The sequence below is a fragment of the Vanessa tameamea genome, chromosome 19, assembly GCF_037043105.1.
Source record: "Vanessa tameamea isolate UH-Manoa-2023 chromosome 19, ilVanTame1 primary haplotype, whole genome shotgun sequence".
Classification (NCBI taxonomy): Eukaryota; Metazoa; Arthropoda; class Insecta; order Lepidoptera; family Nymphalidae; genus Vanessa; species Vanessa tameamea.
The window spans coordinates 11221629-11239034 of NC_087327.1; the positions used below are offsets into that span (position 1 = coordinate 11221629).

The 17406-nt window shown below is 33.9% G+C and overlaps 1 protein-coding gene across 2 annotated transcripts in view; it reads right to left on the bottom strand.

The window, feature by feature from the left end:
* Positions 1 to 2510: 2510 nt before the first annotated feature.
* LOC113393823 (paired box protein Pax-1) overlaps positions 2511 to 17406 on the bottom strand; it is a 29413-nt gene continuing 14517 nt past the window's right edge. For both annotated transcript variants that reach the window (XM_026630897.2, XM_064217881.1), the window contains exons 2-5: positions 5389 to 5542; positions 4374 to 4506; positions 3554 to 3796; positions 2511 to 2999 (exon numbers count right to left, since the gene is read on the bottom strand). In XM_026630897.2, the coding sequence (XP_026486682.1) occupies positions 2910 to 2999; positions 3554 to 3796; positions 4374 to 4506; positions 5389 to 5542 (620 nt within the window). In that variant the 3' untranslated portion in view covers positions 2511 to 2909. The remainder of the gene's footprint in view (positions 3000 to 3553; positions 3797 to 4373; positions 4507 to 5388; positions 5543 to 17406) is intronic.

Genomic DNA, 17406 nt, shown 5'->3' on the forward strand with positions numbered 1-17406 from the left:
AGCAACCACAGGTTCGGTGAGTAGATTCTACCGAGAAGAACTGGTAAGAAACTCGGTAGTTACTCTTTTCCACCATTTCAATTACAGATTATGTCAGTAAAGATTTTTTTTTATATCCAGCCTAGAAATCAATAAATACTAATCTTTAATATAATCTTCTATTGAGCAATATGTCTTATTTATCAATGTTTTTTTATGGGCTTCAAATTTTTGAATAGGCCAAGCTAAAAATAGCTGTGGAATCTTATTATAGAAACGAATATCGTGCCCCAGGAAGGATGTATTAACTTTGTGAAGTCGGAAACTATGTGATATTAGTTTACTCTCCTCCTCGTGTCCATACAATGATTAAACGGTGACAATTTCTTTCGACAAGATGTACATATGTTATTGTGAATATACATAATATTGTTGTAAACATATTGTGAAGCAACTGTAAGTACTCTATTCAAAAACATCCCGAAGGAGTCTCGAGCTCCAAGATTATAAATAGATATAGGTTGCTTATAACATAAGCATAATAAGGCATGCATACAATTTTATAAATAACAAGTCTTGCCGAACTCAACCTAGTTTGGGCCTGCGTTTTCTTTTCAGGTGGTTTGGTTGAATTTTTCGTGAAGCATTTTTGCCACGATGTTTTTATAATTCTAATGACGGTAGTCTCGTTTTTCAGTTGTACAATTACCATTGCTCATATCTTTGTTGCGTTTCATCATTTACTTTCCAGGTCTTAATAACAAAAACAATAACTATAACTTAACAATTATACAAATAATTTTAAATAAATTCAGCTAAAATAGCGTGGTATAGGCTCAGAATATTTTATTGCTTACATTTTATATTATTTGCATGTTCGGTCACCACAAAGCCAAGCCCTTATTTTAATTACGCGGCCGCCGCGGCGAAGGCGTCAAATGTCATTTTAACTGTCGACCATTTTGTTTTTTGCTCCCGCGCTTTTTCTGCGCGAGCGGTCATAAAATTTGTTATTAATACAGTAAAATTTCGGATTAGGTGGTATTAAATTCGAAACAAAGCAAGAATTTAATTGGTAATTCGTGTCCCACTGCGGTATTTGTACGTTGCAGCAATATGGTTTTATTGGTTTTGGTTGTAAAACGGAGTGAGCCCGTCTTGTGTTGTGTAGAGGGTGCTTTTAAATCAATTAAACACCGATTCTTTATGTTAAATTATTTTCCGATTTACAAAACACTATTTTTTTATTCATGCTCATTGCGTTTTTTTTTTACCATAAATTAAACACAGGAAATTAAATTAAACCAGTTTATTTACTTTTTAGATAAGTACCATTTGTGATATTGTGTATATAGTATGCATACATGTAATATATAATATTATGTATATATATACAATAATTAAAAGCATTTTTTAATCAATACTATATAGATTAAAAATACATGTAAAATATAATATATAATAATGATAATTCCCATTACAATAGGTTAAGAAAGATAAATTATAATCGTGGCTATCATATTACACCTAGATAAGTACCCATATTTGCCTTAGAAACTAACTTAAATCAACAACTATTTACAAAATTGCACCCATCTTAATTATTTTTACACAAAACATTTTTATACTGTGGACTATCCATAGACAAACAAAATCTGTCACAGTGGTCTACGATGTCGGTCACAGAATTTCAGATCAGATAGAATATGTACAAATGAATACGAGTAAGTACTTACTATAGGAATACTTGATTTTTACAGCCATAAAACTAAATAAGAAAATCATCGGAGATGGCTAAATATCAAGGGAAATGCAATCTTACATAAAGTCCTGTATTTTTTTTATAAGAAAATGGTATATCTTTTGCAAATAAAATCATCATACTACGGTTTCGACAAGCAAGTCTCGAGTCTGACTTCTGCCTTTGTCGAGATCGGGATAAACCCCCGGGACTTCGAGATACAAACGTTCCAGGGCTTTAAACTTTGTACACATTCTAATTGTTTATTTATAACTAATAATATCTTACATAGCATTATATATTTATTATGTACATACCGTTAATACTTTATTTAAATTATTTTCAAAATTTACATTTAAAATTTTGTATTTTCACTATTATTATATTTTATCTGTGGTCTTCGATAAGGGCTTAAATGACATATACTTAAATTAAATGATTTAAAAACTAATCTTCCATATATAGCGTGTCTATTTAACATACTTATTTACGGTTATCCAATTCATTCGACATAGACAACCTCTTTTTTATAGATATATGTAAAGTGACATATATTTTTAATCTGTTATTTAACACACTGCTTCTGTGGAACGATCATATTTATTATTATTTATATTTGCTATGACTTTACAATTGTTAAAATTCAATTATAACTCACCAATAGTAAAATTAGTTACAGCATAAAATATAGAAATATTTGGCTCAGAATTAATTATCAGAAAATGAAAAAATTTTGTCTGCACTTTTTGGTAATAACATTGTAAAAAAATCATAAACCAAGGCTTTTGTTTCGTCTACATTATATGCATATGTTTATGATCACACCTATGACCATAGATAACATCTTACTATCCACTATCTGCTTTACTCTCGAGTAAAGTGCGTTTTATATTTTTTATTATTAATTTTAAATATTACTTAAGACGGTCTTTATCACCTTTACCATCATTTATAACAGTCACTTCATACAGTAGGAATCTTTATCACCTCAAGCACGACACATCCTCAGGCACCTGTTCATCTTCAACACTTCATGTAACTTATTTAATTATATCTTCAATTGTATTTATATTCACATAGATGTTGCAAAATTACAGGACGTAAGATTTATTTGCACGCCACTCGTATCTCAGCGTACTTTAGCCCGCGGACTGAGATGGCGGAGGTGTCAGTGCGGCGAGTACGTCGGTCACAAGGCGTGCGCGTGCGCGTGGTGCGGCGCGGGCGGCGCGTGCGCGTGCGGGAGAGCGTGCGGCGCGCCCGTCGCGTGTTGCCGGCCCTGAGGAGCAGAGAGAATTGATAACTTGACGACAATAACCGTGTACTGATCATTGAATTTCATCTGCAGCAGAGAAACTCAAGAATTCGACCAGAATATATTACGATTCAGGGGCAATTTCTCCTAACGTATGACGGTTATAATACGCTCCTGATTCTATTCCTACCCAACTTTGACTGTTTCTCAAAAAATAAAACTTAGCTTAATTATAGCTGTGGGCAATTCTACTTATTTACATAGGGTACGAGACTACCCCGGTTATATTTCGATCTAACTGCTAAGGAACATCAACTGGATTGTTGGGTCAGTGGAATAGGAAAACGTGTGTGTGTGTGAATAGAATTGACCACTTGCCTTGTGTTTCCTCACTCACACAGTCCGAAAGAAAAACAATAAGATCAAGAAGAAGTCACGAACAGAAGCAAAGTGTGTTACGCTAGCCCCAGGCTTGGGAGAATAACACCGTCACCATTATATACATACAGACAGACTTTACAGACAGGGATTGAAAAATATATAATGTAATTAATATGTGATTTTGGTATCATACTTACTTGGAGATATACATAATAGTCATATGGCTGATGTAGGGGCCAACATCTCTGGGGAGGTACAGGGTACAGCGGTGGCACAGGGTACAGGGTGCCGCCGAGCTTATTGCGCAGGATACGACTGATGCTGGACACCGAGGGCACGTTGTATTTATCACAGACTCCGTCCGCCAGCAATCTATCTCTTATCTCCCACGCGAATATCCCTGGGTCTTTAGCCTTTAGTTGCTTTATGTATGAGACTACCTGAAAATAAATAATACTGTTCATTTCCTTTATTTTCATAACTAAAATTTAGTTTTGTTACGTTAGGGTATTATCTTTCTTGGTTTTACTTTAACTATAAATAATTAAGTGTAATTCTTCTATATTTAGTAAAGAAATTTGACATAAATATCGCCTGGTGGCAAGGCTTGACTCCGGTAGGGTAGGTATCACCTACCTCATATTCTTACGCCAAGTTCTACATGGTTAGGTACAAGAGACGTAATATTTATTTATTTATTTATAATATGTCAGTTCCAAGTTTGGTGACGCATTGGTTATGTAAGAAATAGTTAAAATTTTATACGGCGCTAATGTTTATGGACAGTGGTGTTCACTAACCATCTGGTGGATACTTTGCCCGTCCGTCTACCCAAAAAAAAACTGTTTTATATCTTTATTTACAAAGATACTACTTTTCCATGTTTGTCAGTAAACAGCTGAAGTATGAATATTGTCTGTGGTGGCGGATTATTCTTTATATATACATTTTGTATGTACTATAAATCATTTGTACATGGAAATCAATTAATATTAGATTTAATAGCAGTTGCCAAACCTTAGGCGTGGTGACTCGAGGTTTGGATCCACCGATGGCGCCGGGTAAGATGGAGCCAGTCTCGTGGTATCGAGCCAGGATCTTCGACACGCAGCCGTGCGAGACGCGCAGCTGTCGACTTATATCACAGGGCCTAAAAAAGAAAATCATATTAAAAACATGTCTGATGTGTTTCGCGTCGTCTCAGACGCGGCGGCCGTCGTCTGCTGAGATCGGCCAAATGCAATATTATCGTACACATGTGAGTGCGCAAGGCCTTAGGGTTTTTTTTATGGCGGACGAGCAAATGGGTCACCTGATGGTAAGTGGTCACCACCGCCCATAGATAATGGCGTTGTAAGAAATATTGACCATTCCTTACATCACCAAGGCGCCACCAACTTCGGGAACTAAGATGTTATGTCACTTGTGCCTGTAGTTACACTGGCTCACTCACCCTTCAAACCGCAACACAACAATACTTAGTATTGTTATTTGGCGGTAGAATATCTGATGAGTGGGTGGTACCTACTCAGAGGGGCTTGCACAAAGCCCTACCACCAAGAAACTACTTGTGGTTATTAGTTCCCTCTAACTCTCGGAATCAAAGCTTATCCGACAAAACCAAAGAGTTCAGACAGATAGATCAGCTTTATGCGTTTTCCGAAGCGCGAGAGTTTATTCCGTTTTTGATAATTTCATTTTTAAATGTTTATGACTTAGACTCGAACCAGCATGTCGATATTATTCATCTCCATAATATACAGAAGACGTATTTACACGAGTAGCAATTAATCATTTTATACAAATTAGCATATTTAGTTATACCATTATGATACTGTTATACTATTCCGAAATATATATTTATGTGGAATTTTCTAACCAAATACATTATCGTGTGAATGCAACAGTCAACTCAAAGCCGATAAACCGGGGCATTGCTAGTTAGTTTATTTTGTTTTATCTTAGAGCGCCAGAATTTCTAAATATAATAAAATAAATATCCTTAAATGTGTTAAGTTAATAAGTAAATTACCTGATTCCCAATTGAGCCAACTCCACGATCCTCAACCTCACGGCATTAGGCAGAGGTCTGCCATTGACGAAGACGCCGCCGAGCTGGTTGACTTCCCCGTACTGTTGCGAGCCAGGGCCCATGCCAGCATTGCTCATCGCCGCCGCATTTGGATCTACGGACAAGACGAATATACATATAAAAAACCTATTCAACTGATAATAATGAGATGAATTAGAAACACAAATTAAGCACATGAATATTCAGTGGTGCTTGCCTGGGTTTGAACCCGCAATCATCGGTTAAAGATGCACGCGTTCCAACCACAGGGCCATCTCGGCTCACCACAGGGCCATCTCGGCTCTCACTACAGCGCCGAAATTATATTTAGAGATTAAAAACTAATTAAAAGGAATTGTAATATTTGCGCAATAAATATCATTGAATGGAGAATATTGCTTACGTAACAATTAATTATACTTAGGCTTTATCTCGTTCTTTAATTGAGAGAATACACCTCATAGATATCTTATGAATTGTCTTCTGAAATTGCAAGTGCCACAAGATAGTGTTTATCAGTGACATAATTAATAAAAACTAATCGCATAACGCGATTAATTACTCGGTTCAATAATTCGCGACGATTATCTGTTACTATCGAACGTATCGGCACATATCGTCATTATTTATTACGACTGATAAATATTCGATACGCTTTAATTGTTCTTGCATTGCATATCATTTATAATTAGAGAAGAAAAATATTTGTTAATTACTTTTATAATCCGCTATGGCTGGAGAAATTATTATTGACTTTCCATGGGAAAAAGTTTTGAGGAAACTATCGCCTCCGACTTCGTCGTAAATTAATTTCAGGTTCCATTTTTATAGATTATAACAATACAATTGTGAATGATATCACAAACTGAGCTCGTGGTAATATATCACCAGCCATCATAATTCAAATCCTTAGCCACATGCTCGCTGACGTCGCAGGCACGCCGGCGAGCCCTCTGTAACATGACACCGACCTCTAACGTGACATTGTGCCCAATTTTTACAGTTTCGTAGAGTTTTGAAGACGTTTTTTACTCATAATCGTTTATTTTTAAGTTTCTATATAAGAAATAAATGTTTAGCTGTAATTTTTTATATTATTAGCAATCGAAGAGGGACAGACACGTGCGTCATCGTAATTTTAGCCAGTAATTATTATATTGAGTTTAGAAAATACTTACTAGGGAATCAAACGTAAAAACAGCCCAATATAACATATTATTGTTGTAGTCGGTCGATTCTATTTATTTTTACTCATCAGATTTTATCAGACGATAAGTAGGTATCTTCTTTTTTTTAAATTGATACAGATACTCGGCAACAATATGCAACATCGCCTAAAATAACCTAATCTAACATTTATTTATAATTATTTTTTTTCAATTTCATTAGTTTATTTAATTCGTATGGTTATTTTTTTAAAGTTTTTTTTTCTTTTTTCATATGATTAGAAACTTCGTTAAAATGCCACTGCTCAGTTGAATATCACCCTGATTTGATACGCGAAAATTTAAAATCATTCCTTACCAAGTCCAGCAAATAAGTTAACATCATACTTATCTATAATCAACCCAGGGTATTGAATACCGAAATCTTTGATTTTCATTTAAAAACATTCATCAAGACAACAAAACTGGCGATTAATTATAATCACTCCATACGATCTATTTTGATCGCGTGTTTCTCGGCCCTTTGTATGTCTGTTAAAGACACAGAACAGTATCGAGTGGAACGTCATTATTCTTATTTCCATTGAGTATTTTGTAAATTAAGGACTACTAATTTCCGCCCGCGACTTCGTCCGTGTCGTAAGTTTTAGCTTATGTGTTTCCTTAGGGCTCAGACTTGCTTCGTACCAAATTTCCTATGAAGTAAGTTTCAGTGATTTAGCTGTGAAAGAGTTACTTTCGCATTTATAATACTTATTAGTATTTTTTTCGGTCATTTCATTTCGGTTTTACAGATATTAATCGTATTTTTTTTTTTAAACATCAACGATTACATTGAATGGTACTATTTTGAGGTTATTAGTTATTATTACAAGTAAATTTTAAAGTATTTATTTTTACGTCAATTCAAATCTGCTTCAATATTACCTTCACAAAAAGTGAAGAAATTAAATATTATATGAATTAGACACATCTATCTTATCGATATACCCTTACGATACGATCATTGCTACAAAATTGGGATATCTCTTTAACTCAAATATATTTTGGTCTAATTTATAAAAAATTGCAACGATAAATAAAAGCAAGGCGCCATCTATCGTCTCCGTGACTTCTCTCATTTTATATAATCAGAAAACGTGTCATTTCCAAATTCTCTGTTCCAGCCGTCAAGACATGGAGTGGGGGCGGAAAGTAATTTGCAGCGCGCGTTACAATGTTCTCATTTTGTCACGTTGTCAAGTCCCGGTGAAAAATGTTTCAGTAATTAGCAACGCTGGGCCCGCTGCGACTCGAAACTCTTTGCATTCATTTATTAAACGGTTTCGTTTGTTCAACGCCTAACAAATGATCAACAAGAAAAATAACCAAAGGCAATACGAAACGCCAAAACAAATAATAAAGGACCTACACGAGTACTTCTTTTCATATCGGTCTAACAGAGATACTAAATGGTTATTTACGTGCAAAATTTGGACTAGTAAATTATGGACAGAATCTTTAAAAAGCTGAAAATTGAGTGAGACTGCAGACGAGGGGCGGACAAATCGATTCCAATTTCAATTTTACGATTTCACTAATATGTGACTATTATCAAAGACAAAGTAAAATTCTTTTTTTATAGAAGACACTTAATTGTTACCGTCAAGAGAAAAGCTACCGGTTCGCTGAGAAACAACAACAGAATCGGATAAAGGATCTCAGCGGGAATATTAAAGAAATAATCATTGTAAAATTTTACGTACAAAAAGCTGTAGGTACATAAAAAGTTATTGAGGAAACCTTAATCAAAATTGTGATATAACAAATACCGCGGATTTCAATTAGAACTTAATTTATAAAGCTATAAAATCAATTGAAAATTTCAGTTTAAAAATCTGTCTATTTCCTAAACTGCAATGAAAACGCTGCGAGATATAAGCTAGTTTTATCCATAGTAAAGTAAGCCGCCCATTGTTTTGCTCTGTTAACATAAATATCCTACCTATTACAATATTTTATTAGTGAAATATGTAATTTGATCCGAATAGTTTGAAGTCAAATCCTATGACATACTTTGACGCCTGTCAAAGATCTACGGATACACTTTTGACAGCTGTCATTTGTAAAGTAGGAAGTACGTAATACTTTCTAATAGTGACGAATCCAAGAACATTAATTAGTTACCATTTTACTACCATCTACCGGAATAATCTCATTTGAAATACTAAATACTCATTACGATAATAAAATATACGCTTATTAATGTTTTTCAGGCCAAAGCGGACCAAATGCCAGTAAGAGTAAGTAATACAAAAATGTCGATATAATTATGATAGATCATATCTAAAAAGAATGTCTTGTTGTTTACCAACTGCGTGAAGATTTATCTATAGATAGTGCCAACATAACAGTTAATACGTTTAGTCTTAAATTATATTAATCATTTATTATGTTTAAGCAAACAAAATTGTTAAACCGTTTGAAGGAACGGTAATATAAACATGAAGATAAATATGATTGAATTTTTTCAAAGATTTTATCCCGAAATCCTTTCTTTACTGAAGCTGGAGAAATAGAAAAAAAACTATGATTTTGTTCTATAGTGACTAGTTAATATTAACCGACACAAATTACGATGTTGAATTGTATCTTTATCTTTGAAAATTTGGACATCAGAAAAGTCAGTCGCGGTTTTACTTTGCTTTGTATTTTTTAATTGGCAATAATTAAAAATAATGTTGTTTTAGCGATCCCATAATGCACATCCCACACAGGTTGCTTTACCATCTAATTAAATTAAACTAAGCGAATGACCCATAGGTTGCTTAGATTAAGGCCTATAGTTTACGATCGTAGGTATTATTAGAGAACAATACCTCTCTTAATTATTAAGTTATGAAACACAGAACCGTCTTCTAGAAATAACCGGTGGCTTCACTCAATATAGTTTGTAAAATGAAGATTCAAAAGTGCTTGTAAAACCCCACTTGAATAAAGTATATTTTGATTTTGATATAATAACAGTGTTTGTAACATTATTAATGACAAACACTGTGTTTTTTTATTAATATTGGTACATTGGTTAACGGTCAGTAAAGTTGTCTTGGTTGGTGCTACACACGTGTGCTCATGCGCAAACCGCGCCCCGCCCCCCGCCTCTGTTTCACGTGAAACACCGCGCCGGCGCTATAGTTTTTGCTGATTTACTTCACCAAACCCAAGTTATGGCTGAGTACGGTTCTTTAAAGTCATACTAAATGCATAACCTAGAGGAATTTTCTTTCAGTACGTATCTATCTGAACATATAGAATATATCTGTCGTTTCATCTATAAACTTTGTCAATAGTTTACATGGTTGATGGGTGGTGGCTTTCCTAACGTATGGTTTTATATGGAGAACTAAGGATACCTCACCAATTTAAATTATTTACAGTTAACACACTACGTATAAAATAGAATTAAGATATTATAATGATTTCTTAGTTATGAATATATATTTATTTTACACAATAACATATAATTAACAATCTTGCTCACAAAGTTCAAATAATACAGACAACGACAGTATTGCACTAAAACATTAGACGTTATAGCTAGGGGTTAAATGCGCCCCGCCCACGTGCGCTGGCGCAGGTTCCTTGAAGCTCGAGATCAAAGCAGCCACCGGCAACGTCAGCGCGGGCGGTCAATGTTGTTGAATTGACATTTAATGACTACTATTCGCTAATATATCGCCCAAATTATCACATGTTAACCATGTTTCAAATAAAAGAGGTAATGTTTATTTACAAGGGAATCTTTGATTTTCTATTCTTAGTTGCACTTTTATAATCGATAATCTAATTATGGGTGATACGATACGGATATACGATACGGTTTCATTGAATACAATTTAAGCTTTCTAATAATATTTAATAGAATTAATCACTTAAGGTTTATTCTGCGTTGTATCTTGAAGTAGTATTCGTTATTATTATTTTTTACGCAATTATAATTATACAAATAGAAAGTGTGATGTTCAGATAATTGCAGGAGCTTAAACTTTTCGTTAAAAAGAATCACAGAAATGTCGCGAGTGCGTCGTCGCCAAAAACAACGGGAAGAGGCGTGGAGCAACCGAAATAAACTTAGCGCGAGTTAAAACAAGTTTCGAGGTAAGGTTTCAAACGGCTTTTAGATTATAATTTGATATATTTATAAATACAAGGTATTGCTTATGACTTCACTCGTAGTGACGCGTACAAAGGGCACGTAGCAGCGTCCGTTTAAGAATATGATAGTTCAATCCTCTCACAAAATAACGTGATTAGAACGATAGATAAAAGCGCTAAGGCGAGTCCGATAAATAAATACATTCAAATGTTTATCGTATTATTAGTCTGCCTAGTGACTGTTCAATGTTCACACAGCCACTTGTAGGTACTTGTGGGTCCTTTGGATTTTGAGATTGAGCGAATAAAGAGTGTTTATACAGATATTTGTGCACTATTATCTCGAGCAGTAAATTAAATAGTAATTAATGAAATTGTCTCGTTGTGAAGTCTGATGTGCTGGAAGTCCTAAAATCAATCAGGAAGACGTCATTAATGACAGAAACAGTTCCGAATAAGAAACGCGACAATTGCCAAGATTTTTATCAAGATATTATGAGGGCTTCAAACTGTAGAAGTTCTTCTGAACCTCTTAAAAAACCATTTTAGTATGAATTTGAGATAAAATTATTAATAGATTTTACAATCCTATATATATATTTAATAAATTAAACGAGAGTGTATCCAATTCTTTTCCACGGCACCTGCGCCTGCGCCGATGCGCTACTAATTTTAACACGCTTTCTTTGTTTAAATGTGACCATATTTAAAAATACTGAATTAAGCGAGATTTTTATCGATTAAAACAGCATTATAGCGTACAATTAAATAATTCCCTTTGAGTATCGCAGCATAGAACTACAGGTTACAACTAGACAAATAAAGTCATTGCTGAGGATATACATCTACTTAATAACATTTTAAAATTAGCTGATTCATACACGCTAACACAAGTAAACCAGTGGAGTTAACGGGATTAAGTTTTTCAAATGAATTCCTTATAGATCGCAAGTGTGCACTTAGAAAGGATTCTTTAAAACTAATTTCCTAAGGGATTAAATGATGTAAACTTTATATGGAATTACGTCATTTCTAATGTTGGGCATATGGAAATCTTTGTTTGTAGGGTTATGAAGTATAGTCATTTTAGACTCAGGATGAAGGTTTGTATGGAAGACCAACATTTTTAAAAGCGACGTGGATGGAAATTGGTGTTCTGTTTTTGAGTAAAAGACAATTGTTACAGTGTTGTGGAAAAAAGAAATTAAATTTAAGAAATTCGGTGGGTTTCTGTGTACTGTTTCCGATGGGATATTCCTTTGGGCACGTGGCGGTTACATTGTAGGTATATACTACATTTCCTCATATGGAAACCTGTACGTGTTGAATGACATTTCGTAACATGTAACGCTCATTTTAGTCACTATCCCGCATTGGGTCAGTTTAGTGGTATAAGCTTTAAACCTTCTTTGCACAACAAGAATTTAATTAAGTTATTGCATATATAATTATGAAAAATCTCGCAAAGCACTTGGAGGTAGACCTCATCTAGCAACCGACTCAAGTCATATTCTACCGTCAAACAGCAAATGACAAGTAAAATATAAAACGCTGTAAATACATTCATTAGAAACCGATTTTATTTATACGTGATGTCATTAACGGAGAAGAAATTCCACGACCACGCTTTCACTACGAGAATAAAGTAAATGATACGAATTAGACATCATATTTCAGGAACGCGGACGAAAGCAATTTAAATGAACCATTGAACCCTTTGTTCCTCCGAAAACAACTGCGTTTCAAACGAGAAATGTAATATATTGCGCGCAATATTAAACTTGTGAAGTCGACGGTATTAATGAGTGTTACATTCGCCGAAAACACTAGTAACTGTCAACGGTAAAACGTCAAAGGCGAATCGTAAATTACACGCAAAGAAAGATATTTCCCGCCTTATAATATACCGTCTCTGTCTAACTCGGGAGTTATGTGATGATGCTATCTCCTTTCGAAACCAATTAGTACTGACTCAAAGAAACCGATTCAAAGAGTCGATTTAATGTTCGTAGGGTTGGATGTTGTATCGATAGTTTTTGTTTAATTCATTTTAGTGAGATATATTAATTGATTGTACTGGAAATAAAAACAATTTATATTAAGCCAACTAATGTTATTATTATTGATAATTTTAATTTTGTAATATATGTACTTGTCTTTTGAAAACGACTGTACCATGAAATCTTATATTCCTTTTTCTTTAACTAATTTCCTTACTTTCAAGACGTTATAAAAAATAAGAAGTACATTGATTGATAGATACCTTACATTTGACGGAAGAAATTCTGAGACAAGTCATAAAATATAATTCCATGTACAAGGATATCCACTAATCCGCAGTAGAAGGCGTAGTATATTAAGTTTAGAAATTGGACGTTTCTGGGGGATTAGTTACTACAAAGCACATCCCTCGTTTAACATAACGGAGCAAAAAGTATATATATTAATCTGGAAGGTAAAAATCGTATTCGACAATCACAACACCATTCGCTTCTTCGCCCTCAAGATATTTATGTGTGATGTGATAGTCCTAATCGACAAAATAATGAGCTTAATTTTGTGGCCATCACTATCAAATAGGGCTGTCGATGTGGTCGTTCGTCCATCCGCCGCGCTTGCGCTCGTAAATAATTTTCACGCGTTTATCATTTTATTAGTTTTATTGCTGCAAATAACTGATTCTTTCAGCGAGTCGTACGTTTCTTAAGACAAAATGTTGATCATACAGACTGCATGTTCGATTTCTGCCATCTAATTTACGATTGTACGCAAATTGCCGGCAAAAATATTAATTGGCAACGTTTCGGAATTTATATTACAAATGATGTCAAGGAAATATGAATGATTTTGACAGAAAAAACTTAAATTCTGTACCGAGCAAATAGTGGTTGGGGTCGGTTTTAATTTAATGCGTATATTTTTAAGATTAACTTGTCATGATGATGTCAATTAGATTATTTGCAATATCTTTGCTAAATTTATCGACTTAAATTTAGATTTTTATTCATTAATTAACATATACTTAACTTATTCAACAGAAAATAAAATATACTTGATTCAAGTATTATTATATTTAATGTAAAACTTCCAGAGATCTCACATAACGTCAACAGACGGATACGATTATGAATAAAATAAAGTTGAATACGCGTATCACGTCCATTATTTAAATAATCTTAATATTGGTACGATGATATTTTAAGTCTAATTTACATATTTCAATTTCTATAACCTTTTTGTAATTTAAACCTAATATAGCAGTTATTATTTCAGTAACACAATTCATAATTTAAAACCAAATCAAGTCCGTCCTTGTTAACGTTATCGTGTTTGAAATCCAGGTCTTTACGATCGATTTAACGACGCGAGCACGACCAATCGCCTGCGCGCGCGCTCTACCACTTTCCATTACATCTGTAATGCTACCGCGTTGCCGATTTATAAGCTCACTGATATGAAATAATTACAAACGCGATTGATTTATTCATTACGATAAAAAAAAACTGATTTAAAATGTATAAAAAATACTTTGTTGAGTTTTAATTGTTTAGATAAACATAAATATAAATATTTAAATCAAACATATTTGTTGGTTTGATATTTTTAATTAATGTTTATGTATGAATAAACTCGATGCTTTCAGGGAATCCTCTGTAAATAGTTCTTGGAGATTGGAGAGAGAGAATATTTAGTAACCTCGTACCGTATTAGGCATATTAAATTTATGAACGAACATTGTAAATAAGAGGTATGTTTGACAATATAACAGATAAGGCAAAGTCATTTCCATACCATCAGTTACCATATTGTTAGGTATCTTGTGGAATATAATTATTTTTTGATTGTACTCAGCAATTTCTCCACTAGGTTCTCTTTATACACCGAATAACTTTGTTTAAGTGTAAAATGTGTCTTATTACTTAAACTAAAAATAAGACTTAAGAATAGATTTGTTTGTGACAGTTGGGTTTCATTTCATCTTATAATATCAATTTATTTATTTCCTGCATTCGACTTGTTACGGTTAATCCGATATGTAAATAGTTGATTTTTAAAACTAATTAAGAATACAATGTTTTTGATTTCTACAAATCGTTATACAGAATGGAATTACAGAACTGTATTAACTTTCCTTGGTTGAATATTAATGTAAACATCATAATTGTGCGGTTATGAAAATAAGTAGGGTCTCAATGATCTGTTCCTTTTTACTAGACATTTTAATTTCAGGATTATTTTACGGCAATTTTTATAATCTGTTTTATGATAAATAATATAACAATGATTATTCTGTTATTAACGAATATTTGACCTAAGCTTGAATGTATTTTCGCAATCTACTACTGTAAGTCATGTTAGTAAATATGTTCTGTTATTTGTAGGTACTTCTATACACGATAAACTGGGATATGATGCCTTAGCGTTTTCAGCCGTGACCTTACCGACATCGCAATGACTGACCAAACAAAACAACCGCAGCCTGCCTGGCCACTGATACATAGAGTATGCTATATTACTGCGCAATTATTAAGGCATATTTAAAAATAAGCTATGAATTCTTAATTAATATTTTTATTATAATAATTCTAGCAAAATCCAATAGACTAGCCTGTTTATATACATGTACCAATGTACCAATAATCATGGTGATTGGTATAACGTCATAGATTGATGTGGTTAGCATCAAACCCTCCATGAAATAAATGAAAAATTGCCGATTTTATGTTAATCTTGAAGAAGTTTATTAAGCTCAAGCAGATACTGACGTCCATTTTTATATATAAATAATAAGGTGTTAAAAAGCAACAGACAGACAGACAGACAGTTATTTTCGCATTTATAATATTACTATAGGTAAGTAAAATATCTTATGATTGTTCACTAAAAATAAAACTGAAACTGTACTAGGCAATATTTAGAACGTAACCTATTTTTGTCTCTTAGAATGATATGATACCTAAAACAACCGTCGAAATTGAAGCCTACACATTTATGTACTGGTGGTTTTTAAAAGAGACTATTTATTTGTGATAGGTATTAAGAATTTTACTTAAATTGCAGAAACATTTTTGTTCAATAGCAGAATAAAAAATATTAAGTGCTGGTCAAGGAAAGTATTCATTCATTGACATTTAAGGCACTCCACGACGATTTCGACATTTTGACGTTTACGTCATCACAGCTGATATTCCTATCCTTTATTGCTATGCCTTGAAAGCTCAAAATTATAAAAGATAAAACAAGACATTTGCCTTAGGCATTGACCTTGTTTGTTCTGGAATAAGGTTGATAATCGCGGGGAATCAGGCGTAGGGCTCTCGGGCCACACACGGCGACAGGCCGCCGACAAACGAGACCGCTAAGCAAACACCGCTACTGCAGGTTGAGTACTTTGCCTGCTTTGATTGTCACTGCACTTCGAGATTGTATGTCCTCCGTGACCACCTATGTTAACCTCGTTGTCTTCAATATCACATTCATTTCAATTGAGATAACAGAAATATTCAATGTAAGTGAATATACATTATAACAAATATTTTCATTGCTTCGAATTGTTTAATACCTGTTTTTTTGAAGCCACCTGATGTTAAGCGGTCACCATCGCTGACAGACAATGGCGCTGTAAGAAATATTAACCATTGCTTACATCGACAATGCTCCACCAACCTTGGGAGCTAAGATGTTATGTCCCTAGTGCCTGTAGTTACACTGACTCACTCACCCTTCAAACCGGAACTGTTTGGCGGTAGAATATCTGATGAGTGGGTGGTACCTAACCAGACGGGCTTGCACGAAGCCCTACCACGGAGTAATTGAAAATGAAATTTAACTGTCTGAAATTATTTTCAAGTACATTAGGAACGTTGCACATAAGTATGTCAAATAACACATCACTATTATTGTTCTCTCAGATGTCACAATAATTTACGAATGAAGCTCTTGAAAAATGAGGTGAAGTATTTAGTGTGGCAACGTGTACGACAGGAACGTTTCCGAACTGTCATTTAGCGTCAGCTGCCCTTATTAACCCCTATAAACAGTGTCGAGTATTCCGCATCATAACTCATGCCTTGCTAATTATCGATATCCCGACACGTGCCAGCACTACGTTAAGGCCGCTCCACACGAGGCGACCAATCCGCGATGAATACTTTTTGACCTTTGTCATATTGATAAATTGTAACATTTCTGTCAAAATTAAAACATTTGATAATTATTTTTATAAATAGATTACACGCGCTGTGTAGGTATTACAGAGGCGTTATATTTTGTCTGGGCCGAGAAACAGATAGAAAAATATTACAAACGACTATTTTCGAGCGTACTTTTCACTTTGTACGTGTACAACAACATTATTATTCGGATTTATGAACTCCCATATATTAAACGCAAATTGATGCGTCATTTTAATATAATGCAGAATAATACTTTGTAGCAATAAATTAAGGCATTTTTAATAAGGAACACGAAACAGAAGATATTCCATTATCAAAACCTTCTTTATCTGATCTGTATATTATCTGTGATATTGAATCTGTATTGAAGTCATTATACCTACTGGATTAAATGCAATGTAAACGTGAATACATTAAATATCAGAAGGTGATATGATATGAACTATAATAATTAAAACTTTGAAAGGATACACGAATCAAAATAGCGTGCTATCAAAGTCAGT